Source organism: Chiloscyllium plagiosum, chromosome 14, assembly GCF_004010195.1.
Source record: "Chiloscyllium plagiosum isolate BGI_BamShark_2017 chromosome 14, ASM401019v2, whole genome shotgun sequence".
In the NCBI taxonomy this organism is placed as follows: Eukaryota; Metazoa; Chordata; class Chondrichthyes; order Orectolobiformes; family Hemiscylliidae; genus Chiloscyllium; species Chiloscyllium plagiosum.
This window is the reverse complement of record NC_057723.1, coordinates 75,243,798-75,267,017: the sequence shown is the minus strand read 5'-3', so window position 1 is coordinate 75,267,017 and position 23,220 is coordinate 75,243,798. Positions and strand designations below refer to the sequence as shown.

At 39.8% G+C, this 23,220-nt stretch overlaps 1 protein-coding gene and 1 long non-coding RNA gene across 2 annotated transcripts in view; one reads left to right on the top strand and one right to left on the bottom strand.

The window, feature by feature from the left end:
• Window positions 1–2,416, bottom strand: part of LOC122556813 — a 16,213-nt gene extending 13,797 nt beyond the window's left edge. The window contains exon 1 of the long non-coding RNA XR_006313670.1: window positions 2,263–2,416. This is a non-coding gene — a long non-coding RNA (uncharacterized LOC122556813). The remainder of the gene's footprint in view (window positions 1–2,262) is intronic.
• Window positions 2,417–4,315: 1,899 nt separating this feature from the next.
• Window positions 4,316–22,697, top strand: hspa9 (heat shock protein 9). Its single transcript, XM_043704017.1, has 16 exons — window positions 4,316–4,419; window positions 5,888–5,975; window positions 8,364–8,545; window positions 8,648–8,772; window positions 9,094–9,167; window positions 9,573–9,679; window positions 12,423–12,585; window positions 17,094–17,186; window positions 18,242–18,451; window positions 18,722–18,949; window positions 19,132–19,236; window positions 20,068–20,185; window positions 20,583–20,677; window positions 21,028–21,120; window positions 21,237–21,377; window positions 21,567–22,697. Exons 2-16 carry the CDS (start codon window positions 5,955–5,957, stop codon window positions 21,639–21,641), a joined length of 1,830 nt encoding a protein of 609 aa, XP_043559952.1. The 5' UTR covers window positions 4,316–4,419; window positions 5,888–5,954; the 3' UTR covers window positions 21,642–22,697.
• Window positions 22,698–23,220: the final 523 nt, after the last annotated feature.

The window sequence follows — 23,220 nt, the reverse complement described above, 5'->3', positions numbered from 1 at the left end:
GGCCACATCGGGTACAGGGGATGCAATAGATGATATGTGTGGAGGTACAGGTGAATCTGTGGCGGATATGGAAGTTTCCTTTGGGGCCTTGGAGGGAGGTGAGAGGGGAGGTGTGGGCGCAAGTCTTGCACCTCCTGTTTAAGCAGTCTTGACTATATTGATAAGACAGTGAAAATGAGATTAGATTGCTACCCTCGTGAGATATGGCAGCTGGTCTATGAAAATTCATCTCATGCACAAGCCAAAACACACCATTTTTGATCACTATGTCCTGATAAATCTTCTTCCCGACCTCTCCGCCCCCACCCCAATCTGTCCTATCACCCTCACCTTGACCTTTTTCCACCTATCACATTTCCGACGCCCCTCCCCCAAGTCCCTCCTCCCTATCTTTTATCTTAGCCTGCTGGACAAACTTTCCTCATTCCTGAAGAAGGGCTAATGCCCGAAACGTCGATTCTCCTGTTCCCTAGATGCTGCCTGACCTGCTGCGCTTCTAGATTAGTAGATAGTTGAGTTTAGTATTTTTTTCTTTTTTGTTTTTTTTTTCTTCTTTTGTTAAATTTTGGCTATTATATATTTGATTTAATTGTATATCAATGTTTATATTTGAGAGTATTGTTTATTTTTGTAAACTTGTAAAAATGTTAAATTTCTAATAAAAATATCTATAAAATAAAAGGTGACTTAATAGAGACATACAAGATGATCAGAGGATTAGATAGGGTGAACAGTGAGAGCCTTTTTCCTCTGATGGTGATGGCTAGCACGAGGAGACAAAGCTTTAAATTGAGGGATGATAGATATAGGACAGATGTTAGAGGTAGATTCTTCACTCAGAGAGAGAGGAGTAAGGGCGTGGAATGCCCTTTCTGCAACAGTAGTGGACTTGCCAACATGAAGGGCATTTAAATGGTCATAGATAGACATATGATTGATAATGGAATAATGTAGGTTAGATGGCCTTTAGATTCGTTTCACAGGTCGATGAAACATCAAGGGTCAAAAGGCTCATACTGCGCTGTAATATTCTATGTTCTATGATAATGAAAGTCTTTTTGTGTATTTTGATTGAAGTGACAAAATATTGGTAAAGATACTGAAGATACTCCCTGCAATACTTTGACCTCCAGATAACTGCAGTGTTTTTGATGTAGAGCCATGGGTCTTTTATTATACACATGGAGGAATATTTTGCAAGCTTGATTTTGCAGTTCATCTGAAACATAGCACTGTAACTCTAATGGAATAGGGCATGAACAGGAGTGTCAACTCAGATTTCTGTGTTTAAGTCATGGTGCGTGATTTGAACCAGAATCGCCTGAATCTGATGTGAGGGTGAACCGAAAGGAAAGAGTCACATTAAGTGACAATAATTTATTTCAACTTTAAAATGGTGAAGAATGAGGGCAGTCTCCAAGTAAAAACAAAGCTGATGTCTGACTTGTGTGTAATCACAAGACAGGTTCATCTTTTGGGTGTATCCAGCCTTGGAAGGGACGTAAATGCATTTGTGTACATAGCAAAAGTGATGCAGATCTTTGATGCCCCAAGCTGCTGACCTCTCAACCCCAGATGCTACTGGTACCTACCCGTGCCCTCTTGGTGCTGACCTCTGACTCTCTGCTGCTACCTGATGAAACTCCCTGGTACAATCTCACCTCCTGATGCTGACCCCTGACTCCCCCCACCCCTAGACACTACCTGGTGAAAGTCCCTGCAAAACTTTGATTTCCTGATACCTGACCCCTAGATGCTGTCTCTTGCTGACCTCTAATCCCCAGGTGGTAACATCTGAACCTCTGGTGCTGCCCTGATGAAACTTCCTGCAATAATCTGACTTCCTGTGGCTGACCTCTGAACTTCAGGTGGTGCCTGAAGAAGCTCCCTGCAATACTTTGACCTCCTGATGCTGACCTCTGACCCTCAGGTGTTGCTTGATGAAACTTCCTGCAATACTGACTTCCTGATGATCACTGACCCCTGACCCTCAGGTGGTTTATGATGAAACTCCCTGTAATACACTGATCTCTTGATGTTGACCTCTGACCCCTAAGTGGTGCTTGATAAAACTCCCTGTAGTACTCTGACCTCCTGATGGTTGACCTCTGACCCCTAAGTAGTAACCTTTGACCCCCAGGTGGCGCCTGATGAAATTCCCTGCAATGCTCTGACGTCCTGTCACCTTCATGCGCAAGGACCCAGAGCCGCCCATCCGGCGCCTGTCTGATAAATGTTTTTTTAAAAAAGAATTGAACATACCGAGCACAACGTTCGCTTCCCTCGAATCCCGAGCCGTTTCAGTCGTTGCGCCTGCCCGAGGGCCCGCTTCGTGTTCGACACCGAGGGGACGAGGAAAGAAGCGCGCTGCCGGTGAGAGCCGGAGGGGAGGGCACTGCAGCCGGTCCTTCCCTGACCGCCCCCACCCGGCACTGAGCACGTGGGGCCGCCGGAATCTTCCAGAAGCTGCTCGAGCCGCCGCGCCTGCCCAGAGCCTGCCGGAGCGCGAGCCCGCGGACAACAACCCCCCCTTCCCTCCGGAGCCGATTCGGAGGAGGGGGAAGATGGTACACGCTGGGGAGGGATGCCGGGGCGCGGGAGAGAGGGCGACGCCGAGGCCTGACTCTGGGCCTAGGCCTCTGTCCCTCTCCATCCCCCTCACTCCCATCCGACCCGGCCCCTCTATCTTTTTTTTCTCTTCCCCTCTCCTCTTCATCTTTTATTTATCTCCTTTTCCTCCGTTTTTTCTCTTTCACGACCCCTGACCTTCAACACACCCCTCTCAGCCTGGCCGTTCTCTGAACCCCGGAGACGTGAGACAGCTCTGCCCCTCTTACCCCCGGGCCAACCTCCTCGTTTCCGGGCGATTTCACCTTCGCACGTGGATCCCCACCAACCATTGATCCCGGGGCCTGGATTAAACCCGAGCGCCTTCCCTGTCTCCCCCTTCCCCTTTAAGCAGAACCATCCAAACATCGAGGGTCACATTGTGAGTGGGGAGCGGTTGCTCAAATTTGTCGTTTATGCCCTTGAATATGGAAGGTTGGTGATTGACAGAGACGATGCTTTGATAGGATCGACACGACTTTCTCTGGGAAATCTAGAGCACGGAAATATATTAGTTTTAGGATATTTGTGTGAAATGATGAAGGTACTTTACACAGTAGAGTGGGAATCTCTTTCCCCCTGCCACCCTACCCCCAATAAACTGTAAGTAAAGTGTGAATCGGCCATAATCTGATGATTTGGAGATGCCGGTGTTGGACTGGGGTGTACAAAGTTAAAGATCACACAACACCAGGTTATAGTCCAACAGGTTTAATTGGAAGCACACTAGCTTTCGGAGCGACGCTCCTTCATCAGGTGATTGTGGAGGGCTCGATCGTAACACAGAATTTATAGCAAAAATTTGCAATGTGATGTAACTGAAATTATACATTGTCTGTTAAGCCTTCAATCAATTTTTCAACGTATAATTTCAGTTACATCATACTGCAAATTTTTGCGATAAATTCTGTTACGAACGAGCCCTCTACAATCACTTGACGAAGGAGCGTCTCTCCGAAAGCTCGTGTGCATCCAATTAAACCTGTTGGACTATAACCTGGCGTTGTGATTTTTTTTAATCTGATGGAACATCCTTGAGGCAGGTTCTGAGGAAAGGTCACTCGAATGGAAACGCTAACTCTTGATTTCTCTGCACAGATGCTGCCAGACTTGCCTGAGCTTTCCCAGCAATCTCTACTTTTGTGTCTGATGCAACATCTTTGATTAAAGCTAGTATTAAATTTAATCTGACTTGAAGTGATAAATCTCTCAACTAACTGTTCAGATCCAAAGTCAGTTTGAGTAGATTCATCCTGATCCTTGTTGGCATATTAAAGAAAAAAAATGCACACAGTGAGGCAATTATTCCAGACTGACAGTCTCACTGGCTGCAGGAGTTCCTTATGTGGCAGAGTGAAATCTAGGGAATATAAATTTAACATTTGAACAGCCTTTGAACTCTCAAGTGTCATCTGTTGTGACTCGTGCACTCTACCAGTGTCTTGTCTATGGCATAGTCAGCCACACCATTCTCTTCTGTCATCTATGTTTTTGAGGAGTCATTTGGTTTCTTTCTTATTTTGGAGAGGGATGTTAGAATTGGGATAAACGAAAGAGTAACTATATTGTGACTTTGAGTTGACAAAGATCTTGAGTAATAGTTTTACCTTTGCTCCCTAGTTGTGCAAGAAATGATACTGTTTGGAGTTAATTAACAGCCCTTCCTGTAGGAAAGGTTTAATTGGTCTCTGCGGTCTGAAATTATAGGAGCAAATGATTGAAAAGTGTTAATGCTAAAATATTTATTTTACAGGGCCATTGGAATGGACTGAGCCAGGATGTACTTCGATCATTGTCAAAGCGCAATTATGCGTGAGTTTTTGTTATGTACTCTATAATGTAACTGATCTTGTTATTCTCTGCCAGTAACTATTAGAAGCTTATTGTCACTTCTAATTTCGTTTTGTAGATAATCACAGTAAATTAAATATGTCACATCAAAATTCTGACTGGTGTAGTAATTCGTTATAAATGTATAATAGCACACTCCTAGTTCAAACACTATTCTATGCTTAACAACTTGTAGCCTTGACTTATAGTTATCTGTTTGTTGATTTCAAAATGCTGGTGTCTGCTGCTAGGACCGAGGATTAGCTGATGGAGTTTCATTTAGATAAATGTAAGAGATTGCATTTTGGTAATGCAAACAAGGGCAGACTTGTATGATTAATGGTAGGCCCCTCAGTAATTTTGTAGAATGGAGGTAGGGGTACGTAATTCTTTGCAATTTGTGTAACGGGTAGACAAGGTGGTTAAGGCATTTAGTACGCTTATTTTCCTTGCTCAGATCTTTGAGTGCAGGAGTTGGGATGTCATATTGAGGTTACTCAGGATGTTGGTAAGGCCTCTTCTTGAGTTCTGTGTACAGTTCTGGTTGCCCCGTTACATTATTAAATTAGTGTTTGGGAAAGATTTACCAGAGTATTGCTTTGTCAGGAGGGTTTGAGATATGAATATAGACTGGAAAGACTGAACCTTTTTTTCATTGGAGTGTAGGAGGTTGTAGAGTGACCTTTATAGAGGTTTATAAAATCATGAGGGCTATGGATAGGTTAAGTAGACAAGGTCTTTTCTCTAGGGTGTAGGAGTCCAGAACTAGAGGGCATAGGTTTAGGGTGAGAGGGGAAAAATTTTAAAAGGCATGTGATGGGGAACTTTTTCATGCAAAGGGTGGTGTGTGTATGGAGTGAGTTGCCAGAGGAAGTTGTGGAGGCTTGTACAATTACAACGTTTAAAAGGCATCTGGATGGATATATGAATAGGAAGGGTTCGGAGGGATATGGGCCAAATGTTGGCAAATGAGACTAGATTAGGTCTGGATACCTGGTCGGCATGGGTGAGTTGGACCAAAGGGTCAGATTCCATGCTATACATCTCTATGACTTTCGAAAGTGTCTGTGGCTTATTTTAACTTGGAACAGGTCTAATGTATGTTTGTGTCCTTTCTACAAAACAGAAGGGCTCTATTTCTTATAACTAGCCTCCAGTAAGTGCAAGTGTTGTTAAAACAGTACTGGAATTTGAAATTTCCCTCTTTGAATCATTTGTTTGTTAGCGTGACTATTAAATGACTTATGGTGTTGCTAAATTAAAATACATAATAATGTTAAGTAACAGGAGATGATGCTAAGATGGAGTTGTGCAGGGTCAGTTCTCATTTATAATTGGATATCAGTGTGTTGACTATGCCAAGCTCTTGCTTAGAATAATTGTTCCATTTTTGATCGAGGGTTATGACTATTAAAGAACCGCAGGTCCATACTTGTACTTTGTTTTTCAGGTCTGAAGCTATTAAGGGTGCTGTTATTGGAATTGATCTGGGGACAACCAATTCCTGTGTTGCAGTAATGGAGGGCAAACAAGCCAAGGTAGGTTGTTTGTATCTTAACCAAGTCTTTGAGGTGAAGTACTGAAATACTCTTCAGTATTTTAAAAACGTTCACAGGTTCTGTCTCTAAAGATTCTGATGGACCAGCTGAGCATTTCTGAACACTTGTTCTAATAGAATATGTGGTAGGTTTCATAGGATGAGTTGCTGAAACTGAACTGAGCATTGCTGAAATCTGGAATCAAATGTGGCATTGAGCAAAAAGACCATAAGAAATAGGATTTGGTTTATTGAGACTGCTCTGCCGTTCAGTGGAATCATGGTCGATCCAATATTCCTCACTTCCAGTTTTCTGTGTTTTCCCTGTGACCGTTGATTTCCCTAAATGATTGAGAATTATCCATCTTGACCTTAAATATAAACAAGGTGTGTGGCAATGAGTTCCAAACACTCTTCTCTCTGAGAAGAAACCCCTGGTCATGTGAGTCTTAAATTGGTGTCCCTTTAGTCTAAGACTGTATCTCTGGTCCTAGATGCTCATGAGGGATAGCATCCTCTCAGCATTTACCCTGTCAAGCCTCTCAAGAATCCTGAACTTTTCAATGAGATCCCTCATTCTATTTAATCTCCAGTGAGTACAGTTCCAGTCAGTTTTACCTTTGTTCATAAGACAATCACTCTATAACCAGGGATCATCCTTCTGAACATTCTCTAAACTTCCTTGGATGAAATGATATCTTTCTCTTAAATAAGTGGCCCCAAAATGCTCACGTACTTCAGATGTAGTCTCACCAGCACATTGTACTGTTGCAGTAAGACTCTTATACACCAACTCTGTAAAATAAGAGCCAACATTCCTGATTATCAGCTGCACCTATGTACTACTCTTGTGTTTTATTTTCAAGTAACCCTATTCTTTTTTTGCAGCTTTCAGCATTTTTCCCTATTTTAAATAATACCATTGTTTAGTTTTCCCTTCCAAACTGAGCAATGTAATGTTTGACAATATTATACTTCATTTTCCACTTAAACTATCAAACTGTAAATTTTTTTGTATCCCTATCTTCCCACCTGTGTTTGTGTTGTCTGCCAATGTGGTTACTGTACATTTACTTTCTTCCTCCAAGTCATTAAATATGTGTTGAAAACAATTGGGGTCCTGGCACTGATGCCCATAGAACCCCACTGGTCACAACAGGTTGCCAACCACTCTGTTTCCTGCCCATAAACCAATTCTATATCTATACCAATGCCGCGGGCTCTATCTTAAACTTAACCCTTTTGTGAAACACCTTGTCGTAGAGCAACAGATACTTCAGTCCGACTCATCCATGCCGACTAGATGTCCTAAATTTAAAGTCTCATTTGCCAGCATTTGACCCATATCCCTTTAAACCCTTCTTATTCAAATATCCCGGCTAATGCTATGAAATGAATAATAAGCAAGAGATTGGAGTGAAGGATGTGGCAGAAATGCCTTTTAATTTCCACATTGACCAATTTTCACAAATGATGCATTAAGGTCCCTGTCATTCCTTGCAATAAAACATTGCATCGTGCATACGATCTGCATAAATATCCATTCTTTGCTGATGGTTGGAAACCAATAATCCCTTGTCTTCAACTCTTCCAGGAGGGGCATCATGCCTTATTCACCCTGTTCAAAATTATCCATCAGTTTAAGTTATTAAATCTTGCTTCAGTTTTTCCTGTTCTAGTTAAAATTGTTCCAACATTTGCATGATCCTGTCTGTGTACCCTACAATTTGCAGACTATTCCCCAACTCTAATAGTGCACAACTGTAAGATTCTGCCACCCTTACATTTTCACTGGCATCAAACTTCTTGGGACAAATACATCTCCTTTTTTAATCCCTACCTCCATCTTTTTTCCACTGAATCTTGTGTTTCATGTTCAGTTTTGAATACTCCATTATACTCTGACAGTTCATGCTCTTTTATTCCAGAAATTGAATCATTGGTTGAAAAATTTATACTCCGAGAAACAGTAATCCTTTGTATTGCAGATAAATAGGTCTTGCATCGAGGCTATGATGACAGATAGTTTGTCAACTTGTGAATAGTAGTTAGTACTTAAATGGAAACATGTATATTAATCTTCTTTGAAACCTTTAGTGTCTCAGGAGTGTGGTAAACTTTAACTTAAATTAATAGACTAGAGTCCATCTGCAGTTTGTCTTGCTGGTTGTTTCTGTTAAAGATCCTGACCTAAGCTAAATCAGTTAGTAATGGCTATATCATATAGCAGGAAATTCTGAATGTGTATTGTTTATTGGCACTTGTCTTTGCTATATGTTGAGAGTCCCGTCTGAATGGGAATATTTTAATCTATCTGTGCAGCTTTCCTTCCAGTACCCAATTACTGTGTTCCTGTTTGATTGCTGAGATATTTTGTGCTGGGTTCTAGGTTCTTGAAAATTCAGAAGGTGCCAGAACAACTCCCTCAGTAGTTGCTTTTACAGCTGATGGTGAACGTTTGGTTGGGATGCCAGCTAAAAGGCAATCTGTAACCAATCCGAAAAACACTTTATATGCCACAAAGCGATTAATTGGGAGGCGTTTTGATGACCCTGAAGTACAGAAAGATTTGTAAGTTTTACCTTTTTAAGCCAAAAATGTTTCTTTATAGCCTTAAGTTTAGTATTTTGATTCTCCAACAAAAATAATTTATATTTTAAAAACTATTTGTAGGAAAAATGTGCCATATAAAATTGTGCGTGCCTCTAATGGTGATGCTTGGGTGGAAGCTCATGGGAAGATGTACTCTCCAAGCCAAGTTGGAGCATTTGTCCTCATGAAGATGAAGGAAACAGCAGGTAGGAACAATAAAGGCGAAGCTTTGAAACTGTTCAAGTTTAAAACCTTGCATTTGTTTTACAGTTCTAAATTAAAGGATCAGGCAGTTTATGTCTATTCCAGCTTTATGCTTTTCACCTTTCAGTGTGATCAATAAGTTTGTATAGTTTATTTTAGGTATATGATCAATATTATCTAATGAATACTGACCAAATCTTGGATCAATTTCCTCATGTATTCTTGGACAACAGTAGATGTTGCATTTTCATATTACAATATAATTTAAGTAGACATGGATTAAGTTACATTGAAGGATTTTGATGTTAACTTTTTGTTTATAGAAAGTTATTTGGGACAAACAGCAAAGAATGCTGTTATTACAGTGCCTGCGTATTTCAATGACTCTCAAAGACAGGTAAAAACAAAATATTAATTTTTAAATTGGTTTAACTGTTTTTGAATTTACTGCTTGCTTGTTTGTTCTTGCTAAGTGATTGCTTGGCACTTTATTTCAGAAGTGAAATAAGCCGATCTCTTGAAGAATGTGCTCTGCTTCATTACATTGTAAATGCATTTTAATTGTTAGATGTCCTCAACCAAATGTTGCCCGTTAAACATTGGAAAACTTTTAAGTGCAAGGAGATTGTAATTTCGCAAAAATGATCTTTCAGGCCTTGGTACTTTAATTGTGCTTATAAATGCTAATAGCTGCATGTTCACAATATTCCAAGTTTATACCATAGTATTTTGTTACTTCCTGCATCAAAAAATTGACACGTTTATTTACACCTTCAGTAATTATGGTGCTATCCCTATCTAGGCTACAAAAGATGCTGGACAGATCTCTGGGTTAAACGTTCTGCGAGTCATCAATGAACCCACAGCAGCTGCTCTAGCGTATGGATTAGATAAATCAGAAGACAAAGTGTACGTAAAGAGTAAAATTTCTAATTCATAAACAAATTTGTTCCTTTATAAAAAGGAAAGGACTGCAACTTCCCTCATTTCCATTTGTCTCCTGCACTTGTACTGTAATCTTGCAGTGTCTGCTATATATTGACTGCAAGTGCATCCATTTCTTGCTCACCATTAATCCCCTAACTATCAGAAATTGTGTCCAAGCTACTACAGTTAGTAATGCAGACTTCAGTATCATAGAAAACAATAACAAGACATGGTTCGGCTTTGTTCAGAGGCGTTACTTCCCTCCATTTGCTATTATTTTCAGTGTAGGAAATTGGCTTGCAAAGTTGTACTACTATAGCCACTCCCTTGATTTTGGCAATATAAGATAAGAAAGCCAATAGAGAAGAAGCTTTGGATGCTCTACATTTAGTGCAGAGTGATAGAACATAGGCCACACTAGAGAACTTTGAAATCCTGTAAAGAAGCCATTTCTGGATACTATTATGTAGTGATTTTGCATATCTGAAGGATCGTCCATTGACCAACATTGATACTGTGGGTTAAAAAGCAGGCAAAAGTTTAGACTATTTGTGATTAGGTCATCTTTGCAATCCTTACCAATTAATAAAGGGAATAAATATATACCTAGTTTTTAGAAAAATGGCTAATGTGTCTTGAATTTTGATTTATGGACTCCTTGCTTCCATACTTTTACAGCATGACCTTTCAAAATATTTGTGCTTTTGGATTGTTAAATTGGAAATGTTATCTATAATTTAACAGGTGTGTGTTCCAGGTGGATGGATGAGTTTAATATAAATTACAGGAAAGTCAGGTAATTTCTGACTAATCTAGTTTAATTGCATGACATTAAAAGCTTTAGAGGAAGTTCTGTTATTTGTAGAAATTGATATAAAATACTTCTAGCTAACCGCAAAGGATTACGAGCAAAGTTGGGAATACAGTAGTTCCTCTGTACCCGCGGGGATGCATTCTAGAACCATCATGGAAGGCTGAAACTGCAGAGGGGAGCAAACCCATTTATTTAAATGGTAAACGCACTTTCCCAGCAGCCTCCTGGTTCCGGAATATTCCCTTTTAAATGTTCGGGTCGTGGGAAACTGGGGGTAAGTGAAACCATGGTAACCAGACCCGCAGATACGGCGTCCCTCTGTATATGGAATTGGAGGTAAGCTTGTGGACATAGCAGTAATTGATTAGATTACTTACAGTGTGGAAACAGGCCCTTCGGCCCAACAAGTCCACACCGACCCGCCGAATTGGTAGAGTTGAAGAATAGGAATTAGGGATGTATTCCCTGATTGGTGTGAGGTTTCAGTTTTGCACAAAGATTAAAGATTTAGATGAGAAAATAGTCATGAATCCTGACATTGAAGGTAACATGAAGTTGCAGAGAAACATAGCCTGAAATGGAGTTCATTGTGAATGAAGATTCTCTTTGAATGAGAGTCAAATCTGAATATTTTTTCAATGTTAAGCACCCATCAGTCATGGAGGAGCAAGGATGTCCCTGTATACCAATCAAAAACTGCTGCTCGTACTTGAAATAAATATAGTCCTGCCCTTTTATTATGGGAGTTTCAGATTCAGCAGGGAGGAAATTACATTTCAATTGCATAGCACCTCGATCGGATTGGGCATCAAGTTTCTGGAAAAGCGAATGACCTTGGAAAGGGATGCACTGCGGATTAGCCAGAATACCACCAGGGCCTAAAGTACTTAGAAGATTAAGTGATGGATTGAAGTCCTCAAAATGTTGAGGCTAAATAGAGAGAAATTCTCCTATAGTGGGGTATTCCCGAACCTTTGCCAGTGTAACTATCAGTTTAGAATACTTTACTGTTACAGGAGAAGGGATGACATGTAAAATGATGAATTTGTTAAGGTAAATAAGAGAAAAGATGATTTGACTTCGGGGCAGTATAAAACTATAGGCCATTAATATCTTTTGTTTATTTATACAATAAAATATTACACAACATTTCTTTACTCTGGATCATTGGCCTGACTTTCATATGTTAACAACAAAGTTCTTGCATGCAGACTGTAATGTCATGTGTTGTACCTGGTGATTTCTTTGTTTGGCCTTGAACACTTCACAGATTCTGTGGCTGTTGTATCATTTGACTGCACAGCCATGATTATGCATGCACTCAGCTTAGGTGGAATATTGGTTGAAGCAAATGGTATTAGTGCATTTGAAGCAAAACTAGTTATGTACATGAAGGAGGAAAGATATGTGGGATATATTTATGTGGGTAGAAGGCAGCTTACGTGGTCATTGCATTGATCTATTGCACTAGCTCACCTGATTCTGTAAATTCTATGCAAGTAGTGGTGTATTAGTTCTTAGTGGAGTAAAACAGGAAGTTTTTCTTCACAAAGGATGTTGGAAATTTAAAACCAATCCCAAAAAAAAAAGGTGTGGACAGCAGGTCAATTAAACTTTCAAGACTTGGCTGGATAGAAGTTTGCTAGGTAAGTTACAAGAAAAATGTTTTGGGTACATGGAACTGAGGTATACATCAGACAATTTCTGTTAGAATAGCTGATACTATTTCTTTAAAAAAAAGACTGAAGTTGTATTGTAATTTACATTAAAATCTTGTGGAAATTTTAGCTATATTTTAACATTCTATTCCTCACTCAAGTTTAAATAATGCTTGCAAATTCTGTTGATTTGCATATAGTAAAATCATAAGACCTAACTCAGGGAAGTTTTTGTTTCATTTGAACTTTATAGCATTGCTGTCTATGATCTGGGTGGTGGCACCTTTGATATTTCTGTGCTGGAAATTCAGAAAGGAGTTTTTGAAGTAAAATCCACAAATGGCGATACCTTCTTGGGAGGTGAGGACTTTGACCAGGCCTTACTCAAGCACATCATTAAGGAATTCAAGAGAGAGGTTCGTATTGACATTGCCTTGGTATTTAACAAAATAAATTGATTAAGTTAGCCTTTCATTGTTTAATTTCGATCATTTTTTTCACCTAAGAATTAGTACTGTTAGTATTACAATTATTTTACTGATACTAAAGCAGTTCATTTCAAAATACAGCATGGCCTGGAAAATATCTAGGTTTAGATTCACAACTAGCAAGTAACTTCAGTGCCACACAAGTGCTAAGAAATGGTCATCTTCAAAAGAGAGAATCTAACCATGATCCTTTGACATTCAATGGTATTAATATCACCAAATCCTTCAATACAGCATGGAGGTTTACTTATATGGAGAGAAACTGCAGAAAGCTGCAACACAAAAGGACTTGGAGGGGGGAGGATTTGCACATGAAACACAAAGCTAGCACACAGGTAACCAGGAAGGCTAATGTTTTATTTCAAGAGAGCTGAAGTATAGAGAATTCTGACTGTAACTTTACAAGATGCTGGTGAGACCATATCTGGAATACTGAGAGCAGTATTGGCCTCTTTGTTTTCAGAAAGATATTATTTCATTGGCGGTGTATAGAAAAGGTTTACTAATCTCTGGTATAGAGAGATTGCCTTATGAGCAAAGGCTGAATAGGCTGGGTATACAACTCTAGGCAAAAGTTTAGATTAGAGTGGTGCTGGAAAAGCACAGCAGGTCAGGCAGCATCCGAGGAGCAGCAAAATCGATGTTTCGGGCAAAAGCCCTTCATCAGGTATATGACTCTACTTGTTGAAGGCTAGAAGAATGAAAGATGATTATTAAGAATTAAGGGTAGGATTATTAACGGGTTTTACAGGGTGAATACTGCAAGGATGGTCCCCTTTATGGGTGAGTCTAGAACCAGAAGTCAATGATCTCAGAATAAAGGGGCACCAATTTAAGACCTCAGTAAGGAGGAACTTCTCTGGTTGTCAGTCTTTGTAACTCATTGCAGCAGAACTGTGGGGATAGAGTCCATGTGTATATTTAAGGTTGAGGTAGGTAGATTCTTAAATAAAAACCGAAAGAACTGCAGATGCTGTAAGTCAGAAACAAAAACTGCTGTTGCTGGAAAAGCTCAGCAGGTCTGACATCATTTGCAAAGAGAAATCCGTTTACATTTCTGGTTCAGTGACCCTTCCTCAGAACAGATGGTAATGAGGAAAACGTCATTTTATGCACAGAAGATAGGGTGGGGGTAAGGAGTAAATGATAGGTGTGGGGAGAGCACAAAGATAGAGAAGGACAGTTAGACAAAGGAGTGGATAGTAATCTGGCTGGGAGAGTGAAAAGATGTTAATGGAGACTTTTAGTGACTAACAATAGATAGTGTGTAATGGCAGACAGTGATAATAAGGCCCAGTGTGTGGAGTTGGGGGCTAGGAAATGGAAGAGTTCCGGTCCTAAAATTATTGAACTTGATATTAAGTCTGGAGGACTGCAAGGGTCCCAAGTGGAAAACGAGATATTTTTCTCCAGCTTGTGCTGAGCTTCACTGGAGCATGCCTGAGATGAGATGTTGGCCGGGGACCAGGATGGTTCAAAGTTTGTGCGAAGATTTGTAGCTCGGGTGCTCGTTGTTGTGGTTCTGTTCGCCGAGCTGGAAGGGCGAACAGAACCACAACAACCAGGATGGTGGCTTGAAGTGGCAAGCAGCTGGAGGCTCGGTCTTTTTTTGTAGGCAGAACATAGGTTTTTCATCAGTTGGGGAAATCCAGGGTTATGGGGAAAATGCAGGTCATGAGGAATGTCAGATCAGCCCTGATTCTCTTGAATGGTAAAGCAGCCTCCAGGTACTGAACGACCTATGCCTTTTACCATCTCTTGTGGTTTCATTACCATCATCCTGGAGGTTACCATTGACCAGAAACTGAACTGAACTCATAGTATAATTACTGATGCTACGAAAACAAGTCTGAGATAAGGATCCTGCAAGACCATCTGATTCCCCAAAGGCTCTCAGCCATCTGCAAGGCACAGGTCACTGTGGCGGAATAGTTTGCACTTTTCTGAATGGGTGCAGTTCCAAAAACACTTAACCTTAACGTCATTAAAAAGCAGTCCACTTGATTGGTATCATATCCCCACAGTTTAATTCCATTCATCACAACACTAAGTGGCAGCAGCATATATTGTCTACAAGATGCACTTCAGATACTCACCAAGGCTCCTTAGACAGCAGTTTCTAAATGCAGGACACCTACCGTTCAGAAGGACAAAGTCAGCAGATACATGGGATCACCATTGACTTTCCTCCAAGCTATTTTGACTTGAAAATATATCACTGCTTCTTCAGTATCATTGGGTCAATATCCTGTAACACCCTCCATAATGTTTTTATGGGTGTGTCATAGTGATGTACAGCACGGAAACAGACCCTTCGGTCCAACCCGTCCATGCCGACCAGATATCCCAACCCAATCTAGTCCCACCTGCCAGCATCCGGCCCATATCCCTCCAAACCCTTCCTATTCATATGCTGACACTAGTTTTCCTCAGTGCCTCCCTGTAAACAAAGAGTCATAAAATTGTACAGCGCAGAAAAAGACACTTCAGTCCAACTCATCCATGCTGACCAGATATCCTAAATTAATCTAGTCCCATTTGTCAGCACCCAGCACATATCCCTCCAAACCCTTTCTATTCTTATACCAATCCAGGTGCCTCTTAAATGCTGTAATTGTACTAGCCTCCATGACTTCCTGTGGCAGCTCATTCCATACACACACCACCTTAGGTCCCTTTTACATCTTTTTCCCCCTCACCTTAAACCTATGTCCTTTAGTTCTGGACTCCCCACCCAAGAAAAAAGACCGTATCTATTTATCCTATCCATGCCCCTCATTTTAAAAACCTCTATAAGATCACCCCTCAGCCACCCATGCTGCAGGGAAAATCCCAGCCTATTCAGCCTCTCCCTATAGCTCTAATACTTCAATCCTTGCAGCATCCTTGTACATCTTTTCTGAACCCTTTAAAGTTACGCAACATCCTTCAGATAGGAAGGAGACCAGAATTGCCCGCAATATTCCAAAAGTGGCCTAACCAATGTCCTGTACAGCTGAAACGTAACTTCCCAACTCCCATACTTAATGCTCTGACCAATAAAGGAATGCATACCAAATGCTGCCTTCACTATCCTATCTGCCTGCAACTGTACTTTTAAGGAACTATGAGCCTGCACCCCAAGGTCTCTTTGTTCAGTAACACTCCCTATGACGTTGCCATTAAGTGTATACGTACGATTATGATTTGCTTTTCCAAGATGTAGCACCTCTCATTTATCTAAATTAAGCTCCATCTGCCACGCCTCAGCCCATTGGCTCATCTGATCATGATCCTTTGTACTCCAAGGTAACCTTCTTTGCTGCCCACTACACCTTCAATTTTGGTGGCATCTGCAAACTTACTAATTATGCATCATGTGTTCACATCCAAAGCATTTTATATAAATGATGAAAAGTACTGATCCTTGTGGCACCCCACTGGTGACAAGCCTCCAGTCCGAAAAGCAACTCTCCACCACCACCACCATTTCCTGTCTCCTACCATAGAGCCAGTTCTGTTTCTAAGTGGCTAGTTCTTCCTGTATACCATGAGATCTAACCTTGCCAACCAGTTTCCCATGAAGAACTTTGTCGAGCGCCTTACTGAAATCGTATAGATCACGCCCACTACTCTGCCCTCCTCAATTCTTTGTTTGAGCTTTTTTGAAGTAACAAGTTTGTGAGACCTGATTTCCCACGTGCAAAGCCATCCTGACTCCCATATCAGTCCTTGCCTTTCCAAATACATGTAAATCCTGCCCCTCCGGATTTCCACCAACAACTTGCCCACCACTGATGTCAGGCTCACCGGTCTGTAGTTCCCTGGCTTTTCCTTACCACCTTTCTTAAATAGTGACACCATGTTAGCCAACCTCCAGTCTGCTGGCACCTTGCGTATGTCTAGATTAGAGTGGTGCTGGGAAAGCACCGCAGACCAGGCAGCATCCAAGGAGTAGGAAAACTGACATTTCGGGCAAAAGCGCTTCATCAGGAATGGAGGCGATGAAGGGCTTTTGCCCGAAACGTCGATTTTCCTGCTCCTCGGATGCTGCCAGACCTGCTGTGCTTTTCCAGCATCACTCTCATCTAGACTCTGGTTTCCAGCATCTGTAGTCCTCACTTTTGCCTAGGCACCTTGTCTATGACTGCCGATGATCCAAATATCTCAGCAAGAGGCCCAGCAATGACTTCCCCAGCTTCCCACAGAGTTCTAGGGTACACCTGATCAGGTTCTGGGAACTTAACCACTTTTATGCATTTCAAGACATCCAGTACTACATATTCTGTAGTATGGGCATTAAAAGTCTAATTTTATTGCATGTGTTAAGTACTTTTGGGCTTATTAGTATTCCGCTCATAAGTTTGTAAAGTTTAATATTCAAACCTGTTACATCTCACTTGTTTGGCTTCTTATCTGCAATGCTGCATTCTTTAAAGTCTTAACTTAATTTTCAGTCTGGAGTAGATCTTACCAAGGACAACATGGCGCTACAGCGAGTGAGAGAAGCTGCTGAGAAAGCCAAGTGTGAGCTGTCTTCATCCCTTCAGGTGAGAAAGCTTTCCAGTGGAATAGTTATACAGACTTGTTATAAAAGTTGTTACTTTTTTAAATCTAGTTTTAATCTGTTTTGCAAAAAAAATTGTATAAAGGATGGGTTAGCTGTTGGTAGTTAAGCATGATAACAAATGTCTAAGGCTTTGAAAATGCCTTCTGGACAGTATGACTTGAATCTACAAATTAATGGATGTGAAGTTAATTCAATTAATTGTATTTTTTATACTGCATATACAGGCTTAATACATTTGGGTGATAATGATTCAGTCTCTTATGTATGAATTATTTGAAATGTTAATTTTGGGAACTCATTTATAGGGTTCTAAATGCAAAGGAGAACAGAGATAAAAACTTGAGTAGATAATACCAGAACCTAATACAGCCCTTATCTTTCTCATTTTAAGGATTGAATTAGCTTGCAAATAGTGAACTACATCTATGTAGTTTTGCAACTATGAGAGAGCAGAATGCTGCTTTTGGTTCTGTTCAATACTTTTTCTATGCCCTTGAAAAATATTCACTCAATAAAGTTTACTTCCAAAGATCCGAATTAGTTTTTTATAATCTTGAAAATTGGATTTAATGCTGACTGTTTTTCCCACGTTGAATTAAGTTCTACTCAGTTTCCAAGATAGTTCCTTGTTGACATGACTACGTAATGCAAAGTTGTGTTAGCAGTTTTCAGTCTGATTGGTGTAGGAAGTGTAAAAATGCCATCCAAATGGAGTTGGGGGAATTTTTAACATTTGGTTAGAGTAAAATAAGTAAATATATTTGTTGCTATTTCAACGATATACCTTCAGTTTGTGTATTCCATTTTTCACCATTACTTTACCACTTAATACTTCTTCAAACAAGGCTATCAAAATTGATTGCAGCTTTCCTGACTTGTAGTCTGACATCTACCTTGGAATAAAATGCCCTACAGCTAGGCTTGCGTCCTATTTTTTTCCCATTGGCTTACCTATCTTATAATGGATAAACAGACGGTATGGGACTATGCAATGTTCTTTATTCTTATGCTGAATGTTTCCTTGTATTTTTACAGACTGACATTAACCTTCCTTACTTAACAATGGATGCTTCTGGGCCAAAACATCTGAATATGAAAATCACTCGTGCTCAGTTTGAGAACATAGTTGCTGATCTCATTAAGAGGACCATTAATCCCTGCCAGAAAGCCATGCAGGATGCAGAGGTCAGCAAAAGTGACATTGGCGAGGTCATCCTAGTGGGTGGAATGACTAGAATGCCAAAGGTAAGTGACTTTAAGATATTCAGGTTGTTTTTGGTGCAGCTTTGGCCTCTTCTGGTGTTGGCAGTACAAAAACAGGATGCAAACAAATGAAGCATAGAATGTTAAGCTGTGTTCAGTTTGAGATGATTCCTCCAGATATTAACACTCGGAGCATGATTTGGGAATAGTTGTCTTAATTTGTACACTTTTTAACAGATGTTTCATGCAAATTAAGTTAAAAATTTATTTTGAGTGACTTTATCTTGATTGATGCTGCATTTGTGTATGTAGGTCCAGGCAACTGTTCAGGAGCTATTTGGCCGTTCCCCGAGTAAGTCAGTGAATCCAGATGAGGCTGTAGCTGTCGGTGCTGCTATTCAAGGTGGAGTGCTTGCTGGCGATGTCACAGATGTGCTGCTTCTTGACGTTACACCGCTGTCACTAGGTATCGAGACCCTGGGTGGTGTTTTCACCAAACTTATTGGTCGAAATACAACAATTCCAACAAAGAAAGGCCAGGTATGGGGTTCAGTAATTTTACCAAGGTTTTCATGTGAATGGTGTTCATTAATTGATGTTGAATGTATTTTGAAGTTGGCATTCTTGATAATTATGCTAATATCATGACTTGAGACTTTAATACATCAAGCTCCCAGTTTAAATGCATGGTAAAATTGTATATTGACTCCTATCAATGGCAGGTCTTTTCTACGGCTGCTGATGGACAGACGCAAGTTGAAATCAAAGTGTTCCAAGGAGAGAGGGAGATGGCAACTGACAACAAGCTTCTAGGACAGTTTACATTGGTGAGTTCTGCTGTGATCCATCAACTTGCTTAACTGCACAATTTGTTTTTTTTTAAATTGGGACGTTGATCCATACCTTAACATCTTAAGTAAATGAAACTAAAATGTTCTATATGTCCACTTTGTAGCTAGAACATATGAGTCACACCAATTTGCATAGTATTTTGAAAATAATTGTTGAAATACCTGTAAATACAGTGCAGATTTACGTCTGACTCTAAATTTACTTTCATGCAAGAGTTTGTATGCATTTTATTTCAAACATACTGTGTATTTTTACTGTGACTCAAGTTGTAATTGCTGTATTACCAGAAGTCTGAATGTCATAAAAGCAAAATCATATGGATGCTAGAAATCTGAAGCAAACACAATGCTGGAGAATCTCGGCAGTTTGACATCACCTGTGGAAGGAGAAAAACAATTCTGAAGAAGTCATATCTAACTTGAAACATTAACTCAGTTTCTCTCCCCACAGATACAGGTCTCCCCCCACTTTCCAAAAGTAGAGCTTGAAATCTTTTTCAAGCAGAAATGGCGTACAGCAAAGAAACAGTTATCTTTTTCGTATAAGTGAAAATCAATCGGGGGTGTACTTGTACTGCCAGACATGCTGATGTTCTCCAGCTTGTTTGAGAATTATAAAGGTTTTGAACAGAACTGCAGGGAAAAAACAAGCTATTGAATTGTTCCCACCTGGAATCAGAATCTTTTGTGTTATCCAAACTACATAAAAAATTTAAAATAAGGATTTTTAGGATTGTTGGGATTCATGACCTTGCATTCACTTGATTTATAAATAAACAACCTCAAGTTATTTCTGTTTTTTGCTAGGTTGGACTGCCCCCAGCTCCACGTGGAGTTCCACAGATTGAAGTTACATTTGATATTGATGCCAATGGTATTGTTCATGTTTCTGCAAGGGATAAAGGCACAGGTCGTGAACAGCAGAGTAAGTAACTCAAACTGTAGTGACTGCATGCATTTCTACTCATTTATTAAGTAATTTGATTGCAGTTTTTAAAATTAGTTAAAAATCACACGACAGCAGGTTATAGTCCAACAGGTTTAATTTGAAGCACTAGCTTTTGGAGCACCACTCCTTCTTCAGGTGATTTAAAATAGTAACTTTAACAAGGAGTGTAGAGGTGAAACATTTTAATGTTTTCATGCAGACTTGAATCGAGTATAGAAATAAAGGGGGGGGGATCCTAATTGGAATATTGACTCTGGTTCGATGCTGACTTGAACTTCTACTAGGTTGTTTAAGCGAATCTTGATTGTTTTAAATGCTTTTGATTAGAATTTAATTGAAACATCAAAGGTTTGAAAATTCTTTTCAATTCTAGTTGTCATCCAGTCTTCTGGGGGGCTGAGCAAGGATGACATTGAGAACATGATCAAAAATGCAGAAAAGTATGCTGAAGCAGACAGGAGGAAGAAGGTATGACAAACAGTAAGATTCATAGGTGCATGGAAAGAAAGATTGGACAAATGTGACCAATTCAATGCCTTTGTTTTTCTTTAAAACAACTTCTTTGTTTTGCATTTAATTTCTAACCTATGGTTCACTTTTGTTTAAATTTCAGAATCTTTGCAACAACTCTCAATTATTTAAATTTATAAAGTGCAGTGAATTACTGCATTTTAAAAACTTAATATTGTAAATATTTCTGGTAACTAAAGCAATGACTTTTCAAAGCACATTCCCATACTTAAAATTGTAACAGTTGCTTAACTGAAGGGTAGTGTTGTGCATAGCCAGATTTAAAGAATTCTGCCCTCTCCCCACAGGAAACTGTTGAAGCAGTGAACAGTGCTGAAGGAATTATTCATGACACAGAGTCCAAAATGGAGGAGTTCAAGGATCAGCTTCCAAAAGAGGAGGTATTACAGATTGTTGAAAGAATGATTTCTGGGTGGTGAAAGGAGTCAGTTTTGGTATTGATAACTAATGTCTTGACATCAACGTGAGTTTCATTTTCTTTGCTTTGTTCCACCAGTGTGACAAATTGCGTGATGAGGTTACAAAATTGAAGGAACTGTTGGCTCGAAAGGATACTGAAACTGGTGAAGCCATCAAAGCAGCAGCGTCCAACTTACAGCAGGCATCATTGAAACTTTTTGAAATGGCATACAAGAAGGTGAATTATTAGTATATGACATTCAGCCAAATAAGCTAGAGGAGTTTCTGCTCAGCAGTAGTCTAGTAATTCTTGTACATTCAGTCTGTTTCTTAAGATATGTAGTTGGTCAGGTTTAATGGTGTTCAAAGTTCTGAGCTGAACCTTGAAGAATGCACACTAACAAACTGCTTTTTGTTGATTTTTCAGATGGCATCTGAGCGGGAGAGTTCCGGCAGCACAGACAGTGGAGAAAGTGGAGACAAGAAAGAGGAGAAGCAATAAAATGCCTCAATTATTGTTTAATGAACTGGGAGGGATATAATAAGCTTGGGAGTGGCAGAGCAAGAAGAGATGTTTTTCTCCTGAGCGGATTTGCACGATAGTCATTCTCGTACTGTATTTTTGCAGTATTCTATACATAGTTTCTCTTTATAAAGTAGAAATATTAGCATTTGAGACTCTGTGAAATTGTTGTCTTTCATCGAATGTAATTCACCTTGTGTAATTGCTGATATACAACAGAGTTAGACTTTATAGTCGATTAAATAAAACTTTTGGTTTGCAGCCAAATTTGATTGTAATTGCCCATATATAAGTTTTGGATTGAGTATTTGATCCTGAAGAGAACATTGAAGTTCATTTATCTCTGAGTTCTCATCATAAATTCTCTGTTCAGCTTTGTTTGAGAGAATTTACAGAAGATACCCACTGATGTGAACTTTCTCTGTACTGGGTAAATTCCTGTGTAAAGCTGAAGTTTTGGTGATTGTGATACTTTGATTACGGTGCAACTGTAAAATGGCTGCCAGCACTTATTTTGCCACCTAATGCTAAACTAACAGATTTTGGCAGGCACAGGAAAAGGAAAAGGAATCAAACTGCATCTATAGTCATCACCTGAAGATATCATGATGCAGCATGTTTTTTTTTATTTGTTACTGGTAATTAGATGGACTGTTTGAAGGATGTTTTTGGGAGACAGCTGTCGTTACATGGAACCTGGATCTTGAACTGAAGCCTCGACAAGTTGCAACAGCTACCTGTTTATCGCACTGAAATGGTAACGGTGCAGATGTGTTCAGTTAGTTGAGTTTATGGATCTTGTCAGTAAGCTGCATATACTTCAAATTCTTGACACATTCTGGCAGTTATATTTTACTTAAAATATAAATCAGAATAAAAATCATGTTGAAAATTGGATGGGAAGGAGCACTCCTGGTTGTCTTGCCAGTTAATGGAGTTGAAACGTTTTAAACCAAATTTCCCCCAGTAAACAACAGTCATGATTTCAGCTGAGTGCTTTTTGTTTTTAAATAAAATTTAAGGTGAAATGTCCAATCTGTCTTTTTTGTGACTTCTTTTTTTTGTATTTGTTCTGATTCGGGTGTCTTCCTGATTTGAAATGGAGATACTTCACTGATTTATGTACAGTCAGTATTTCCATGTTCTAAACCAAATCATCTTGATATTGTTTAGTAGACCAGGAGGAAGTCAAAGCTGTTCCCAGGATGTTTGCAATCTGTACCTGAAGTTTACTGATGTCAGTTACTCCATATGGAGTCTCTAGGTGATAATTGGGAGAAAGGACAGCATCTCATTCCACAGCTGTCTACAACTGAGAAGACCAATGTCTACGCAGTTTAGCAACAAGTGCCAAAACAAAGCAGCAACTTGCAAGAATTTGTACCTCCATTTGCAGTACTTGGGATAAAATCTACCTCCATCAGCCATCATCTGAGATGTGCCATATGGAGACACATTGAAATTAATTTGTAGATGTATGTCCATCAGCGTTTCTAGATGGAAGTGTGTGGAAAGCATTTAGTGCATAGGTGAAAGTGAGTACTGCAGATGTTGGAGA